The sequence below is a fragment of the Festucalex cinctus genome, chromosome 20 (assembly GCF_051991245.1).
Source record: "Festucalex cinctus isolate MCC-2025b chromosome 20, RoL_Fcin_1.0, whole genome shotgun sequence".
NCBI classification, from domain to species: Eukaryota; Metazoa; Chordata; class Actinopteri; order Syngnathiformes; family Syngnathidae; genus Festucalex; species Festucalex cinctus.
Window position 1 is genome coordinate 9,549,149 of NC_135430.1, and position 15,864 is coordinate 9,565,012.

At 42.9% G+C, this 15,864-nt stretch overlaps 1 protein-coding gene across 8 annotated transcripts in view; it reads right to left on the reverse strand.

The window, feature by feature from the left end:
- Nucleotides 1-15,864, reverse strand: part of LOC144009085 (receptor-type tyrosine-protein phosphatase mu-like) — a 48,492-nt gene that overhangs the window by 19,244 nt on the left and 13,384 nt on the right. For all 8 annotated transcript variants that reach the window (XM_077508578.1, XM_077508579.1, XM_077508583.1 and 5 more), the window contains exons 2-15: nt 15,708-15,818; nt 11,293-11,439; nt 11,116-11,225; nt 10,947-11,025; nt 10,577-10,692; nt 8,894-9,068; nt 8,340-8,452; nt 6,933-7,113; nt 3,367-3,684; nt 2,573-2,682; nt 2,287-2,488; nt 2,099-2,201; nt 305-486; nt 116-210 (exon numbers count right to left, since the gene is read on the reverse strand). In XM_077508578.1, the coding sequence (XP_077364704.1) occupies nt 116-210; nt 305-486; nt 2,099-2,201; nt 2,287-2,488; nt 2,573-2,682; nt 3,367-3,684; nt 6,933-7,113; nt 8,340-8,452; nt 8,894-9,068; nt 10,577-10,692; nt 10,947-11,025; nt 11,116-11,225; nt 11,293-11,439; nt 15,708-15,818 (2,042 nt within the window). The remainder of the gene's footprint in view (nt 1-115; nt 211-304; nt 487-2,098; nt 2,202-2,286; nt 2,489-2,572; nt 2,683-3,366; nt 3,685-6,932; nt 7,114-8,339; nt 8,453-8,893; nt 9,069-10,576; nt 10,693-10,946; nt 11,026-11,115; nt 11,226-11,292; nt 11,440-15,707; nt 15,819-15,864) is intronic.

Genomic DNA, 15,864 nt, shown 5'->3' on the forward strand with positions numbered 1-15,864 from the left:
GAGCTGCTGTCCTATCCAAGTGTGTGTTTTAAGTGTTTTATGTCTTTATGGGGACCAGATGGAGTACAAGTTAAGGGCTCGCATACACACTGTGTGTGCGTGTGTTTGTGTGTACCCCGTTAGCGCTGCTGACTGCCTGATAGTAGATAGCATAACTCTTGTGCGGCAGTAGAGGAACGTTCCAGAATCCACCATATGTGCCGTTATCACCTAGACAGCAACACAACGATGTCATCGTTATCTTCATCATCATCAGTTCATAAATCAGCAGCATCAAACTCATCATCATCGTCGCCATCCTCACCGACACAAAATGGCGTCGGCTTGCTGACGTGGCTAACGGCTAGCTCGGCGCTAAAGTAGTAGTGCGAGTTGAGCTGCGTGGCGTTCAGGAAGTGGACGGGCACCGGGTAGCAGCGTAAGATTTCGGCAGTGCCCCTCGCCTGCCTGCGGGGGCGCTCCTCCTCCACCACCACTTGGTACTTGCTGCGCAGCGCATGCACACAAACAGGAAATGTAGAGTTAGCAGCCAGCTACTGGTCGCGCGCTACTATGCTAAGTAGCACTCAAACAAAATCAAAGAGACAAAAAAATGATGTCATCGTTAAATCATTCCTTCATTTCATCATAATTATTACTAATCAACTTGTTTGTGTAGTTTTCACTTGAATTGCACACACGCACGTTAGCAGCCAGCTACTTAGCTAGCGGCGGGCCGCTCGCGGCGATGCTAATTAGCACTCTAACAAAAACACAGAGACAAAAAAATGTCATCGTTTAATCATTCCTTCATTTCATCATAATTATTACAAATCACCGTTTGTGTGACGGAAAAACTTTGGAGTGTAGTTTTCACTTCAATTGCACACACGCACGTTAGCAGCCAGCTACTTAGCTAGCGGAGGTCGCTCGCTGCTGTGCTAATTAGCACTAACAAAAATAAAGAGACAAAAAAAAAAATGACGTCATCGTTCAATCATTCCTTCATTTTATCATAATTATTACAAATCAACGTTTGTGTGACGGAAAAACTTTAGTGTGTAGTTTTCACTTAAATTGCACGCGCACACACCCGCGCGCTGAAATATTGAAGAGCATCAATCTTCCGCTTTATTAAGTTTTCATGAGAAAAACATGAAAGATTTAAAGGACACGTTGACAAGATCAAAGTGTCATTTCAATGATTTGACGACAGCATCACCGCGCACACACATATGCGCACAAACAAACGCATGCACTGAACAATTACAGTACGCACAAATATGCTCTTGCTTATGCTCTTGCTCACTCTTACACTATTCAGTCAACTGTAAATTACAAAATGGCCGCCGCCTGAATTGGATTAAAAAACAAAAAAAACAAAAAAAAAACAGGTGGATTTTGCTTCTTAATTCATATTCCACAAACAGAATTTAGACAATTGAGGAGCGTATAGAACAACTATTTTTTAAAGAGATACTTGACTCATTGAACAATTTTCAGCAGTGAAAAGTTTTGTTCAGAATTAATTTGATAACTTCATTATTTTTCATGTACAATTAATATCATTAAAAGTAATTTTTCTACTTGCTGTCGACTCCTGATGACATCACCTGTGCTGAGAAGTAGGTAACGGCCAATCATGGCTCACCTATTTTCTGGGTTTGGTCAGTAAACTGAGCCATGATTGGCCGTTACCTACTTCCTCAGCACAGATCATCAGTCGACGGCAAGTAGAAAATGACTTTTTAAAGGTACTAATTGTACATGAAAAATAATGAAGTTACCACATTAATATTTGACAAAATATAAATTTTTTACTGCTGAAAATGGCTCAATGAGTCAAGTATCCCTCTAAAGAACATTTGTTGACTTGATTTCCTTTTTCAGTGCAAATTGTAACACGTTATCTCTGATGTGAAAGCGTTTATTTCAAGCCTTGGTGTGAGTGTGTGTATAATGAAGGTTGCTTTTGTTTCTTGTGACATGCATGCGTGTTGCCTTTGGGCATGCGCGCGATTACACGCACGCTCATGAAGGCAACACAAACGGCGGTAATCAGATTATTGTCACATACACGCGCGCCACACATACACAAAAGAAATTGTGTTTGTTTCACCTGACGGGGGCGCCGCGGCTGCGTGCCGGTCTTAGTAGGACGCTGACGGTGGCGTCGCTCTGGTTGATTGGGGGCTGCCGCTCGTACGTCGGCATGATGGGAGCTGTGTGAGTGTGTGTGTGGGAGAAAGAAGCAGAGAGGTCGGAGGCGGTCATGACCATTTTAGCCTGAAGAGTCCCCGCCCCCACCTGAGATCTTGGTGGTGAACTGCGTGACGGCCGGCGGTCCGAAGCCTTTGGCGGTGGCCGCTCTTATTGTGAAGGAGTAGGTGGAGCCCGGGAAGAGGCCGGTGAACATGTGACTCGTCTCGTTGGCCGCCTTCAGCACCTTCCCGCTCTGATTGGTCAGGTCCACATCCGAGTCGAACGAGCTCAGGGCTTTGAAGGAGACCTGACAGGAAGGAGTGTGCGCATCACTTCCTGTTTGACGTTTTTTGTTTTTGTTTTTTTTTTTAAGCGCCCGTCACCGACTGACCTCGTAGTGGCGAATCTGTCCGTACGTTTGCAGCGGCGCCGCCCAGCTGACCCGGATGTGCTGCTCATAGCTGCTGCCCCCGATGGATGCCAGCGGAACTGCTCCGGGAACTGCCACAGCATTAGCATTAGCATTAGCATTAGCATTAGGAGAGCCCTCAAAGAACTGATCTGAATACATGACTGGCTCGCCGATAGCCCATATACGCGAGTGCAAGCCCTTGAAGTCACTGGGCGGCCATCTTGTTACGCCCACCTCACGAGCAGACTACTGTATAAACTATGCGGTATATGTACAGATGAGACATATACAGCTCGTAGGCAGTTAATATAAGACCGGAGGCGGGGTGGGGTGGTTACTATTTTTTTAACAAGTTAAAAATAAATAAATAAATAAATAAATACAAAAATAAGTGGATGGTTTTTGCTGCTTTGATGGTCCCATTTTTATTTTATTGCTCAGTTCATACAATAGTCTGCTTGCGAGGTGGGAGTAGCAAGATGGCCGCCCTGTGACTTCAACGGCTTGCACGGGCGTGTATGGGCTCTCGGCTATCCAGTCATATATACAGGTCAGTGCCTCAAACACGCACTAGCTCATGTCCAAAGGGCAAAGCTAGTTAGCTGGTTAGCATTTCAGCTACCCTGTGGTGTGTTTATATTGTTGGTTTTCACTTTTCTATTCTTGGTATCGCTCAGATGTATGTTTAAAATTTTCTGTAAGCTTCATTTGTTGATGATAAATAAATTAAAAAAAATAAAATGAAAAAAAAAAAGTTAGCATATTAGCATTACCATCCTCATCCGTCAGCACCAGCAGCTCCTCGCTCTCCTTGCGTCCTTCGGGGTTGCTGAGGATCAGCCTGATGCTAACGTTGGTGAAGGGCGTGAGGTCGCGCAGTGTGTGCTGCGGCGCCACCCCCCGCGCCTCGTACGACGCCGCTTCTTGCCGCTCCTCGGCCTCCGCCGCCTCCGCCGGTCGATAGCGGTACTGCAGCGTCACGTTGTAGCTGTGGCAGCGCGTCACGCTGTAGCCCAACGGGTCCCAACGCAGCGTCACCTCCCGGGAGCGCACCGACGCCACCTGCAGGCTGCGCGGGCCGTGCAGCGGCTCTGGAACAGAAAATAACTGCTCGTACTTGTACTAGCATAATTGTGCCTTGACTTACAAGTTGTATCCAATCATGACCAAACTCATAACTCAAGACAAGTCAGAAGTTACTCACTACTTGTATACTAACTACTTCTTATCTCGTCTTGTGTCTTAGTAAACGTCGTGGACGTCGAAGCACTTCTTTTTAAACTTTGGTTTTGAAATAAACAATTGAATTGAACTGATTTGATTTGAATCGACACCTTATACATTCCGCGACAAACATGCAAATGTAATCCTATGTGTTTATATTTAATGTTGCTTTTGTTTCTTCTTCCATGCCAGCATGCTGCCTTTGGGCATGCATGCACGCACGCACGCACACACAAACAAACTAGGTGTGAAGAAAGGGCTGAAGGAGGGATTACGGAGGATCACATGACTCATAAACCCTTAACACAATCTCATAGATTTGGACTATTTCCCCCAACCTCGTGTGTGCGCGCCATCCTATAATTTGAGTTTGACATTTAAATCAGATGACGAGAAAAAAAAAAAAAAAAAAAAAGACGGCTGCTGCTGTCATCATTTTTTTTCCCCCCCAAGTGAAAAGTCAATCAAGCCCTTCTTCATCTTCAGACCACTTCCTGTTGTCCTCACGCACACGCACGCCGAGGGTTTTTGAGTGTGCGTGACAGCTGTGCGTCTTTTTGTGTCGTCGAGCACGTGTGGCTTCCTGTCGCCAAGCTAATTAGCGTGCTATTCACTCGTCTGTGCAGCTGCTAGCACGTCACCTTCATCACCTTCATCACGATCCTCCCGCTCATCACCAGCCTCATCCTCATCTTCATCACGGTCTTCAACACTTGTTGACGTGATGTGAGAGCATTCATCTTGTTCGCACTCAGTAACGGGTATCATGTAAGCGGACACTTATTGTGTGTGTGTGTGTGTGTGTATATATATATATATATATATATATATATATATATATATATATATATATATATATATATATATACATATATATATATATATATATTTATCAGAGCAATAAAAGTGGAGAAGAAGAAGTAGAAATGAAACCGCAAAAAGGCCTAAAAAGCCTTCAAATGTTTGCTGGCCGAGTTGAGCATGAAAAAATGCGACGTGAAAAAAGAACAACAGTGAAATATTGATATGAAATATTCTAAAAGCCTCAACAAACAGCGCACACACTTTTAATGGATGTCAACACGCGCGTGCGCTCGCCCGTAAGCGTGTGTCCGTGCACTCTCTTTTGAAAGCGCTTCACATTGTTTTACTTTGAAAAGACTCGCTTTGACTTCCTACACAAGTCGCAGCTCATTTGCATGCCAATTAAAAACCAATGCAAACACATGCCCGACCGGCCATATTTATCACACTTGTATGTTTACGTTTGGTTCCTAACTTGCACGGAATAGGCCTAAGCGCCAGGATTTTTTTTGAAGTGGTAGCTTGACAGATACATAAGCAGGGCTGAGAAAATAATGTTTAAAAATACGTAAAAATAAAATGCTGGTGGCTTTTTAAGTGGGGCTACCACAAAAGAAGTTGAAGTAGAAGAAGAGCTGCGGTGTCGCACTGAGTCGCCTCACTGGGCTCTAAGTCACAAAGCTTGTATGATGGACACACTTATTCATTATTTAACACACACAGAGATTGTATAATTGATGTGCAGTAATATGAATAAATAAAAGTGACTTGATGACAGACGAATGTTATCAGAGCGTAAATCATCACACAGCGTGTGTGTGGGCCCTTAGCTGTCAATCTCTCTCTCACATTCACACACATGCGGACTCCCAAAGGTGCGTTTGTTTATGGTTACAGATAGTCCTGGGGGGGCGGAGCTAGCAAGAGAGCAGCCATCCAACTTGTGCAACAACTTAACAACATTCTCCACTGAGACTCCTTTGTGTGAGCGCGTGCATGGTAATGAACATAAATAACAGAATGGCGTTTAAAAAGATCAACAACAATAATCAAAGACTTAACACAACAACAACAACAACAACAAAAAAGACTAAGTACAATGCCTCATTAGATGCACGCACCCACACAGGCACACTTGCTGAAGCGTGCACTGCAGCCATTAGTGGCTAATGGGCGCAGCGCTAACACAGCGTCATCTGGCTCTCCGTTTTAATGAGCTGGTGGCTAACCATTAGCCACCTGACGAGCTCGGCTAATCAGCGACGATTGCAGCTTTGACGCTAATCGTGCTAATGTCGTGACGGCAACCAGACGCTAAACGACGCTAATGCGGATGCGATGGAGGACCAAAACTACCAACATTAAAAATAAATAAATGACTAAAAGTGAAAATAAAAACGGATATAAAAAAATAGAATTCGAAAATTATATAAAAAAATAAAAAGAGCAAAAAATATAGTTATAAATAAATACATTTTTTATTTCATTTCTAATTTTATAAAAATATAGAATTCAAAAACTATATCCAAAAAAATTAATATAAATTGAAAGAAAAAATAACAAAAAAAAAATATATATATATATATATTAAAATTAATAAATAAATAAATATATAAATAAATAAATAAATAAATACACTTGGATTTAGTTTTCGAATTATACATTTTTACTTTCACTTTTAGTCATGTATTTATTTATTTAGTCATTTATTTATTTTGAATTTTGGCAGTTTTGGTCTTTCATAGGATACGGCCCGTGGTGCACGCACTTATTGCTTTGATCAGTGGTGGAATACTTTTGGTATTTTCAGGCTGCTTTCCTAAACTTAAATTGATTTCTGCAATAATCCATTAATCTGACTTTTCAATGAATTGGATAAAAAATATTTTTCAGTTTCCATCCATCCACTCATCCACTCATCCACCCATCCGCGGGGGGTGCTGGAACCTATCTCAGCTGGCTATGGGCAGCAGGCGGGGTACACCATGAACTGGTCACCAGCCAATCGCAGGGCACACAGAGACAAACAACCATCCACACACACAAGCACACCTAGGGACAATTCGGAGCGCCCAATTAACCCGCCATGCATGTCTTTGGAATGTGGTAGGAGACCGGAGTCCCCGGAGAAACCCCACGCAGGCATGTCCTGCACTCGATCATGTGTCCTCAGCACTGGGAGACGGACGTGCTAACCACTCATCCACCGTGCCGCCCTCAATTTCAATTTCCATTAAAAAAAATAAACGATTTCAAATTGGCACTGATTCACTAGTGCGTGGCTAGCAGCTCGCTAACGCATAGCGCTCACCTGCGCATTTGGTGCGGGCGCGCAGCGGCGGCCCCGGGTTCCCCGTGCCACCCTCCAGGGGCCGGGTGAGCAGCACGCTGATGTGGTACTCGGTATCGGGGTCCAAGTGGCCGATCTTGTGGGTGGCCTTGTCCACCGGCGTCGTGTCGATCAACATGCCCGCCGCGGTGCGGTACTCCACCTGAACACAACGCACACACATTGTGTAAGGACGCCGCTAGGAGATATGAAGACGTGATATATGGAGGACCAAAACTGCCAAAATTTAAAATACATAATTGACTAAATAAATTAATTAATTAATTAATAAAAGTGAAAATAAAAATGGATATAAAAAAATATAATTTGATGTTATATCCAACAAAATAAATAAAAAAAAATTATATATATATATATAAACATAAATAAATACATTTGTATTTAATTTTTTATTTTTTTTTATTTTCACTTTTATTTAAATATTTATTTAGTTATATGTTTATTTATTTATTTTGAATGTTGGCAGTTTTGGTCTTCCATAGTGATACGCCAGTGTGCAGTTGACTGCCGTGCTTGTGTGGCGGCCATATTGGCAGGGGCAACTTTTCCATCAAAGGCAATGCGGGGACATAATTCAGAATTTGTTCTGTTTCGAAACTGATTTTCATGTGGTTTACTTTTTAGTCAACGGCAAAATTTGTGCTATCAATATAGAACATTTGACAAAATACAAAAAGAGCATTTTTCTCGATGGAAGGTTATTCCCAGTTCCCTTGACCAAATTTTTTTTGTCATTCACACGTATGGAATACGCCGAGGTATTTGCCCCTCCTAGCTTAGCGTCAGCGTAGGCAAACAGCTCAGAAGGGGCGTGTCGACCTATTCATATCTGTGGTCCCAACGTGTCCGCCATTCTGACATCACCATCAGCAACATCAATGGCTGCTGCTCATGAGCTAATGCTAACAATATGGCCAAAGTACACCATTCCCAAAACATTGGTGGCATTCAGGTGGTTTTCAAAACAATGAAAATGTACTGTAACCTTGTGGCTGCTGTTAGCTACTCAGCTCAGCAAACGTTTGCTGTCAATTCTTTAAATCATCTACGAAAACATGGAAATATATGTTACCTATTTCAAGATAATTTGCAATTAGAGACCTTCAAATACAAACAGTTTTAGCAAGCTCTGCTAGCTTAATGCTAACATCTATGGTAAATTAACTGGAAATGCTATTGTTAGCTTAGCGAAGGTAATAATGATTGTAATCTCTTGATATCTAGTCAAAAGGTAGTACAACATTCAAAATGGTTGGAAATGGCCATTCAAAAGTTCACACAAGGTCAAATTAAGTTCAAGTGTAAAGGTTACAGTTTATTGCAGGTTCAATGTGAAATTTCCGCCCAGTTTCCGGGAGCTCCGCTCACCTCGCGCTCCACGATGGGACCATCGCCGTTGATGGAGTTGGCGTTGAGCTGGATCCACAGGTAGGTGGCGCCCACCGCTGTCAGCTGAGGGGGGGCGATGGGTACAGGGGGCTCTGAGGGACACACACGACCTAGGTGAGTCTCACACGCACATGCGAAACCCAAACGCACACGCACGCGCAGGCGGTGTGATGCCTCTTAACGAGGGAAAGGAAGGAAGAAGTTAAAGACATAATTAATATTCGTGACCTTCGGCGAGTCGCAGCAGACCTGGAATTTATTACCCACAATCCCCGCTGGTGCTGCTCTACTTCCTCCTGACCCACTTCACTCACACACACACACACACACACACAAACACATGTACACATCCCACAGTCCATGGCTGTTCAACTCTGATTGAACTGTCACTCAAACATTGTTGGACTCACATAAACTTGTATACTTATTGTTGTATTGTGTGTGCGTGCGCGTTCGCATGTGTGTATATTTGAGTGAGTGTGACCAACAGTCACCCCTCACCTGAAACACATATAGCCAAAGAGAAGACTTACGTTTGACAGTGAGGTCAGCGTAGGAGGACACGCCCACTCCGTGCTCTGATTGGCCGATGCAGCGGTAGCGGCCAGAGTCTTCTTTGGTGGTGTTGTCCACGTGGAAGGTCGCCACGTAACGCCGCGAGTTGACCGGCTTGCTTTCTGTGGCGCTGGCGCGACGACCGCTCGCGCCCTGACGCACAGGGTGGTCGTCGTCATCGTCGTCATCATCATCATCATCATCATCATCATCATCCCAATCACGTTATCACCATCATCACAATGACCAATATTATCACATTCAATCGTCACCACCATCATCATCATCATCATCATGATAATCACATCATCATGATAATCACCATCATTATCATCATCACATCATTATAATCATCATCATCATGATGATTATATCATCCTTACAATCATCATCATCATCACCCATCACCATTTCACCACCATCACATCATCATCATCCTCACAAATACCATCATCATCATCATCATCATCCTCACCAATCCCATCATCATCATCATCATCATCATCACAATCCCATCATCATCATCCTCACCAATACCATCATCATCATTACTCTTACCAATACCATCATCATCATCATCATCATCCTCACCAATATCATCATCATCATTCTCACCAATACCATCATCATCATCATCATCATTCTCACCAATACCATCATCATCATCATCACCCTTACCAATAGCATCATCATCACCATCATCATCGTCATCATCCTCACCAACAGTATCATCATCATCATCATCCTCACCAATACCATCATCATCATCATCACCAATAGCATCACCATCACCTCCACAATACCATCATCATCATCATCATCATCATCCTCATCATCATCCTTACCAATAGCATCATCATCATCCTCACCAATACCATCATCATCATCATCATCATTCTCACCAATACCATCATCATCATCATCATTCTCACCAATACCATCATCATCATCATCATTCTCACCAATACCATCATCATCATCACCCTTACCAATAGCATCATCATCATCATCATCACCCCCACAATACCATCATCATCATCCTCACCAATACCATCATCATCACCAATACCATCATCATCATCACCATCCTCACCTATACCATCATCATCATCATCATCATCATCACCTCCACAATACCATCATCATCATCATCATCCTCACCTATACCATCATCATCATCATCACCATCCTCACCTATACCATCATCATCATCATCATCATCATCATCATCACCTCCACAATACCATCATCATCATCATCCTCACCTATACCATCATCATCATCACCATCCACACCTATACCATCATCATCATCATCATCATCATCATCACCTCCACAATATCATCATCATCATCCTCCCCTATACCATCATCATCATCATCACCATCCTCACCTCCACAATACCATCATCATCATCATCATCATCATCATCACCTATACCATCATCATCATCCTCACCAATACCATCATCATCATCATCCTCACCAATACCATCATCATCATCATCCTCACCAATACCATCATCATCATCCTCACCAATACCATCATCATCATCCTCATCACCATCACCATCCTCACATCATCATCCTCATCATCATCATCTTCATCACCAATAGCATCATCATCATCATCATCATCATCATCATCATCATGTGACCTACCTGCAGAAAGAGCTGGACATCGTTGCGAGGGCGACCGCTCACCGTGCACGCAAACATGGCTGCTTGCCCTGCATTTACCTCCACGCCTTTGATGTGCAGGAAGTGAGGTGCGCTCGCTTAACATGCACACACACACACAAACACACACACAAAACGCCACTATATTGACTTATGCAGTCAAGCTAATGTTGAAGCTAACAAGATTAACGCAAACAATTCTCAAGCTAGCAACATTCCAACAACGGCAATGTTAGCAACGCTAACGCTAAAGTCAAAACTGTTTAAGCTAACATGCGGATCCAATGAATGAATGAATGAATGAAAGGAGGACGAGGATGAGGAGGCGGAGTCTCAAGCCTCATGGACTTACTGCACTGGTGTCCCTGCAGTGATAGGTCTTTGATGGCCACGCCCCCTCTGTGCCCACTGCTGACTGCCTCAAACACCACCTGTCAATCAACCGGTCAACACTGTCGCCATAGTAACAGCACCCTTGCCTCGGGAGGGGGCATGTGCTGAAGTTTGTGAGTGTTAGTGACCTGGTAGAGGTTTGGCCAGAACGTGGACACGGCGAGTTCCAACGTGTTCCACGTGCGTTGCTGGTGACCGGACGAGTTGAAGACGGGAAGCGCCAGTGGACTGTTGTTCTCTGCGACAAACGCAAACACTCTCAACTCGATAACAAACACGTATGCACGCGCACAGTACGCACACACCTTTGACGTAGACGTTGAGCGTGGCGTCCTGATAGAAGAGGACGTTGATGCAGTGCGTGTCGTTCTCTTTGAGCGGCGACATCAGCAGGCGAGCACGCTGACCGGCGCTGCGACCGGTCGTGTTCACGAACAGGAAGGAGGAGGAGCCTGTGCACGGGAGGTCATGCGTGACTGACAGTCGGCGCGTCATGTTAGCACGTAGCAGGCGAGAGTCATCCCGTCTATTCAATAGCCTCAATCAGCCAATAGGAAGCCGAACTGAGCTGATGTCCAAAAAATTTACTTTTGTTGAGATAATGGGTAAATAAAAATGTGATTTTAAAGATGAAAACTCCTCACAAGGGTCACGGGGTTTTATTCTTTTTTTATTATCATTATTTTATTTTTTTAAGTATTATTCCATATATACAGCCACCAAAAGGAACGTACCATCAGGATCGTGAGATACATCGTCAATAAAAGTTCTATTCAAGGCTAGTTCAGTGAGAACGACTCAGATTTTGGTCACGTTTGTGTGTGCGTACGCCCAAAAAGTTATTTTGACATCCAGGTCTCTTTGATCCACAAAAGCATTGTGGTAATATCAAACAACACACAGCAAGTGTGTGCGTGTGCGCGTGCATGTGTATGACGGGTTTTGCCTTCAAGCCTCAGCATGCATGTGTGTGTGCGTGCGTGTGTATGTGTGTGTTTTGTGTACAGCTGGCAGTGAGCTGATAACAGTCCTATTAGAAATATTAATATAGCCTGAACTCTGCAGAGACACATGCACGCACACACACATCACACAAACACACCCCTACACACACATGCAGCGGAATAAATCAATGAGCGGGTGCAGCAGTGTGACTGACTGAGTAACATTGTGGTTGCCACGGTAATTCAAAATGTCAACATGGTCAAGTGAAATAAGAAGAATTAAAAAAATAAATAAAATTAAATCCATGTTGTGTCGCACTTGGTCTCATGACGGTTATGTTAGGGGAGTTAGTTGGCGGAAGTCAATTTCAGGGCATATATGGACAAAAAACAGATTGGTCGCCAGTCATTCACGGGCCACATATGGGCATACAATAAACTAGTCACACGTCTATATCAGGGCACATATGGAGAAACAATAGACAGGTCGGTAGTCAATATCGGGACACTTATGGACAGGAAACAGATTGGTCACCAGTTCATATCAGGCACATGTGGACAAACAACTGTCTGGTCAACAGTCAATATCGGAGCATATATGGATAAACAACGGACTGTTCATCAGTCACTAAATATATTGACAAACAATGGACTAGTTGCCAGTCAATATCGGGACACATATGGACAAGAAACAGACTGGTCACCAGTGAATAATAGGGCACATATGGACAAACAACTGATTGGTCGTCAGTCAATATTGGGGACAAATGGCCTGGTCGCCAGTCAATATCGGGACACATATGGACAAGAAACAGACTGGTCACCAGTTAATAATAGGGGACATATGGACAAACAACTGACTAGTCGCCAGTCGATTTCGGAGAACATAGGGACAAATAACTGACTGGTCGCCACTCAATATCGGGACACATATGGACACCAAACAGACTGGTGACCAGTTAATAATAGGGCACATATGGACAAACAACTGACGGGTCACCAGTCAATATCAGGAAACATAGGGTCAAATAACTGACTGGTCGCCGATCAATATCGGGGCACGTGTGGACAAATAACTGACTGGTCGTCAGTCAATATCAGGGTAAGTAGGGACAAACAATGGACTAGTTGCCAGTCAACACGCCACATATAGGCAAACAACTGACTGGTCGCCAGTCAATATCTGGGAACATAGGGAAAAACGGTGGACTGGTCGCCTGTCAATATCGGACCACATATGGACAAAAACGGACGGGTCACCAGTCAATATCAGGGCACGTAGGGACAATCAATGGACTGGTCGCCAGTCAATATGGAGGCACTTATGGACAAACTAGGGATTGGTCGCCAGTTAATAACAGGGCATATAAGGACAAGCAATGGACTGGTCACCAGTCAATATGGGGGCACATAGGGCCAAATAACTGACTGGTTACCAGTTAATATCAGGGCACGTGTGGTCAAAAAATGGATTGGTCACCAAGTCACTGCAGAAAGCCACAAAAACGACAGTTTCGAAATCCGCCAGCAAGCAGGTTTGATTGTATACAAATTGGATTTCCTCTATTTGTGTGTCACACAGACATCAGGTGTGAAATTAGGATGGTGATGTCATCGTGTGACCACCGTGCGCACGCACACTGGAAGGACAAAACTAGTTTCAACTTGTTCTCAGCGCCGTCATTATTGACACTTTGCTCTATGTGTGTGTGCGCCATCTGATAGCCTCCATTGGCTACAATTAGTCACACCCAGACCCCCCCCCCCCCCCCCCCCCCCCACACACACACACACAGGTGTGTGAGAAGAAAGGCGAGGAGGACATGAATCAGAGCGAGTAGGACAGTAAGCACGTCCACTCTGTGTGTCCTCGCTCACATTGTCTCTTACGTGATTGGCTGCCTGATTTAAGAGCGCCAAGTTCTCATTCGTCAGCAGAGTAACCTCGGCGAGCATGTGACAAACGGCTTCTCTGGCGCGCACGCACACACACACGCACACGCGGACTTGTGTTGTGTGCACCCGAGTGTGAAGTGTGCGTCCATAAGTCAGAGGAGAAAGTGTTGCAAGATAAGAAAAGCTGCAGATTGTCTTTCGTGCTGCATTCAAGAGCGGAAGGGGGGGAAAAAAACGACAAGGCAAAAAGCTCACGGCTGCTTCAAGATTTTTGTGCGCGGCCGTTACTTTCCATACAGTATTGTAGATTTCTGAAAATGTCAAATCATCTTTATTTATATAGTGACTAGTAACTAGTACAGGGGTCAGCAACCTTTACTGTCAAAACAGCCATTTTAGGCCAAAAAACAAACAAACAAAAAATCTGTCTGGAGCTGCAAAACCTTTGAACATTGTGACAAATGAAATAGTATGGACATTTTATGGCTAATTTTCTGCCTCGTTCTTCTTCCTTTTTTGACTTTTTTCACTAACAATTTTCTGACCATTTTGTGGACATTTTATGGTCATTTTGGGGATTTCTTATTGTGTTTATTGGACATTAATAGATATCTTTTTAAATGTTTTGTTTTTGTTTTTTGAAATAAATGTTCTGACTATTTTGGCAATTTTTTGTACATTATAAGATAATTATTGTGATTTCCTCTTTTGTTTTTGGACATTTTATAGTTACTTTTTGAATGTTTTCTTTTCTGTCCTTTTTTTTTTTTTTATGAATTTTCTGGCTTTTTTGGGGGGGCAATTCCAGAGATATTTTGTGGTACTTTTTTGCCTGTCTTCTTTGTTTTTGGACATTTTATGGTTACATTTTCAATGTTTTTTTCTTGCTTTTTAGACAAATTAATTTATTGACATTTTTGCGGCAATTTTGTGTACATTATATGGTAATTTTCTGCTTTATCTCTATCTTTTGGGGCATTTTATGGTCGCTTATTTGGACATTTTTAGGTATTAAAAAAAAAAAAACTTTTTTCCTGACAACTTTCAAATTTAGACTGACTTTTTTTTTTACATTTAATTATTCATTTTTTTTCTCATATAAATCATTCAATGGATACTTCACTTATTTCACCCATTATAGCAATAAAAAGGTAATATTTTGTCTATAATTAATTTGATACTTTCATTATTTTTCACATACAATTACTACCTTTAAAAACACATTTTGCAACTTGCTGTCAACTGAAAATGACATCACAAGGGCTCAGGTAACCAATCACAGCTCACCCGTTTTCTAGGTTTGGTCATGTGATGTTCACAAGCTGAGCTGTGATTGGTTACCTGAGCCCTTGTGATGTCATTTTCAGTCGACAGCAAGTTGCAAAATGTGTTTTGAAAGGTACTAATTGTACATGAAAATATCAAATTTATTACAGGCAAAATATTAATGTTTGACCGCCAACAATGGCTAAATAAGTCAAGTATCCCTTTAATTCATTCAAAGAATAATTTATCTAAAAAAAATGAAAACAAATATGTAAAAAAAAAAAAAAAAAATCTACTAAATTTTTTTTTACAGATCAACAAGGAGCGACAGGAAAGGGAATAAAGAGCCACATGTGGCTCCAGAGCCGCAGATCCCTGTACTAGTAGCACACAGTTGCAAAGTAGTATCACTAGTTACATGCTGTTCTACTAATGTGCAGTGATGTCATCAAGTGGTGCAAAAAAAAGTTAACTTGTAAAGGCTGATGGTGCACAGAATTGTTTCAATAGTGAGGACAAAAAGTAAATAAATGGTCACATATGACAACTTAATTAAACAAGTTTGGTGGGCTTGAGCAGGAGCTCTGAGGAACGCCAGATCTACACACGCTTACCTGTTGGCATCCAGCCGTCAGCACCTTGAGGCGGAGGCCCTCGCTCCCAGTCCAAGTCATCTTCTTTGGACTGGACCAGACTGCAGTCTGGACCTTGACCGAGCAGACACGCTGGAAAAAGAAGCGCACACACACAAAAACGTCAACAAAAAGGTAA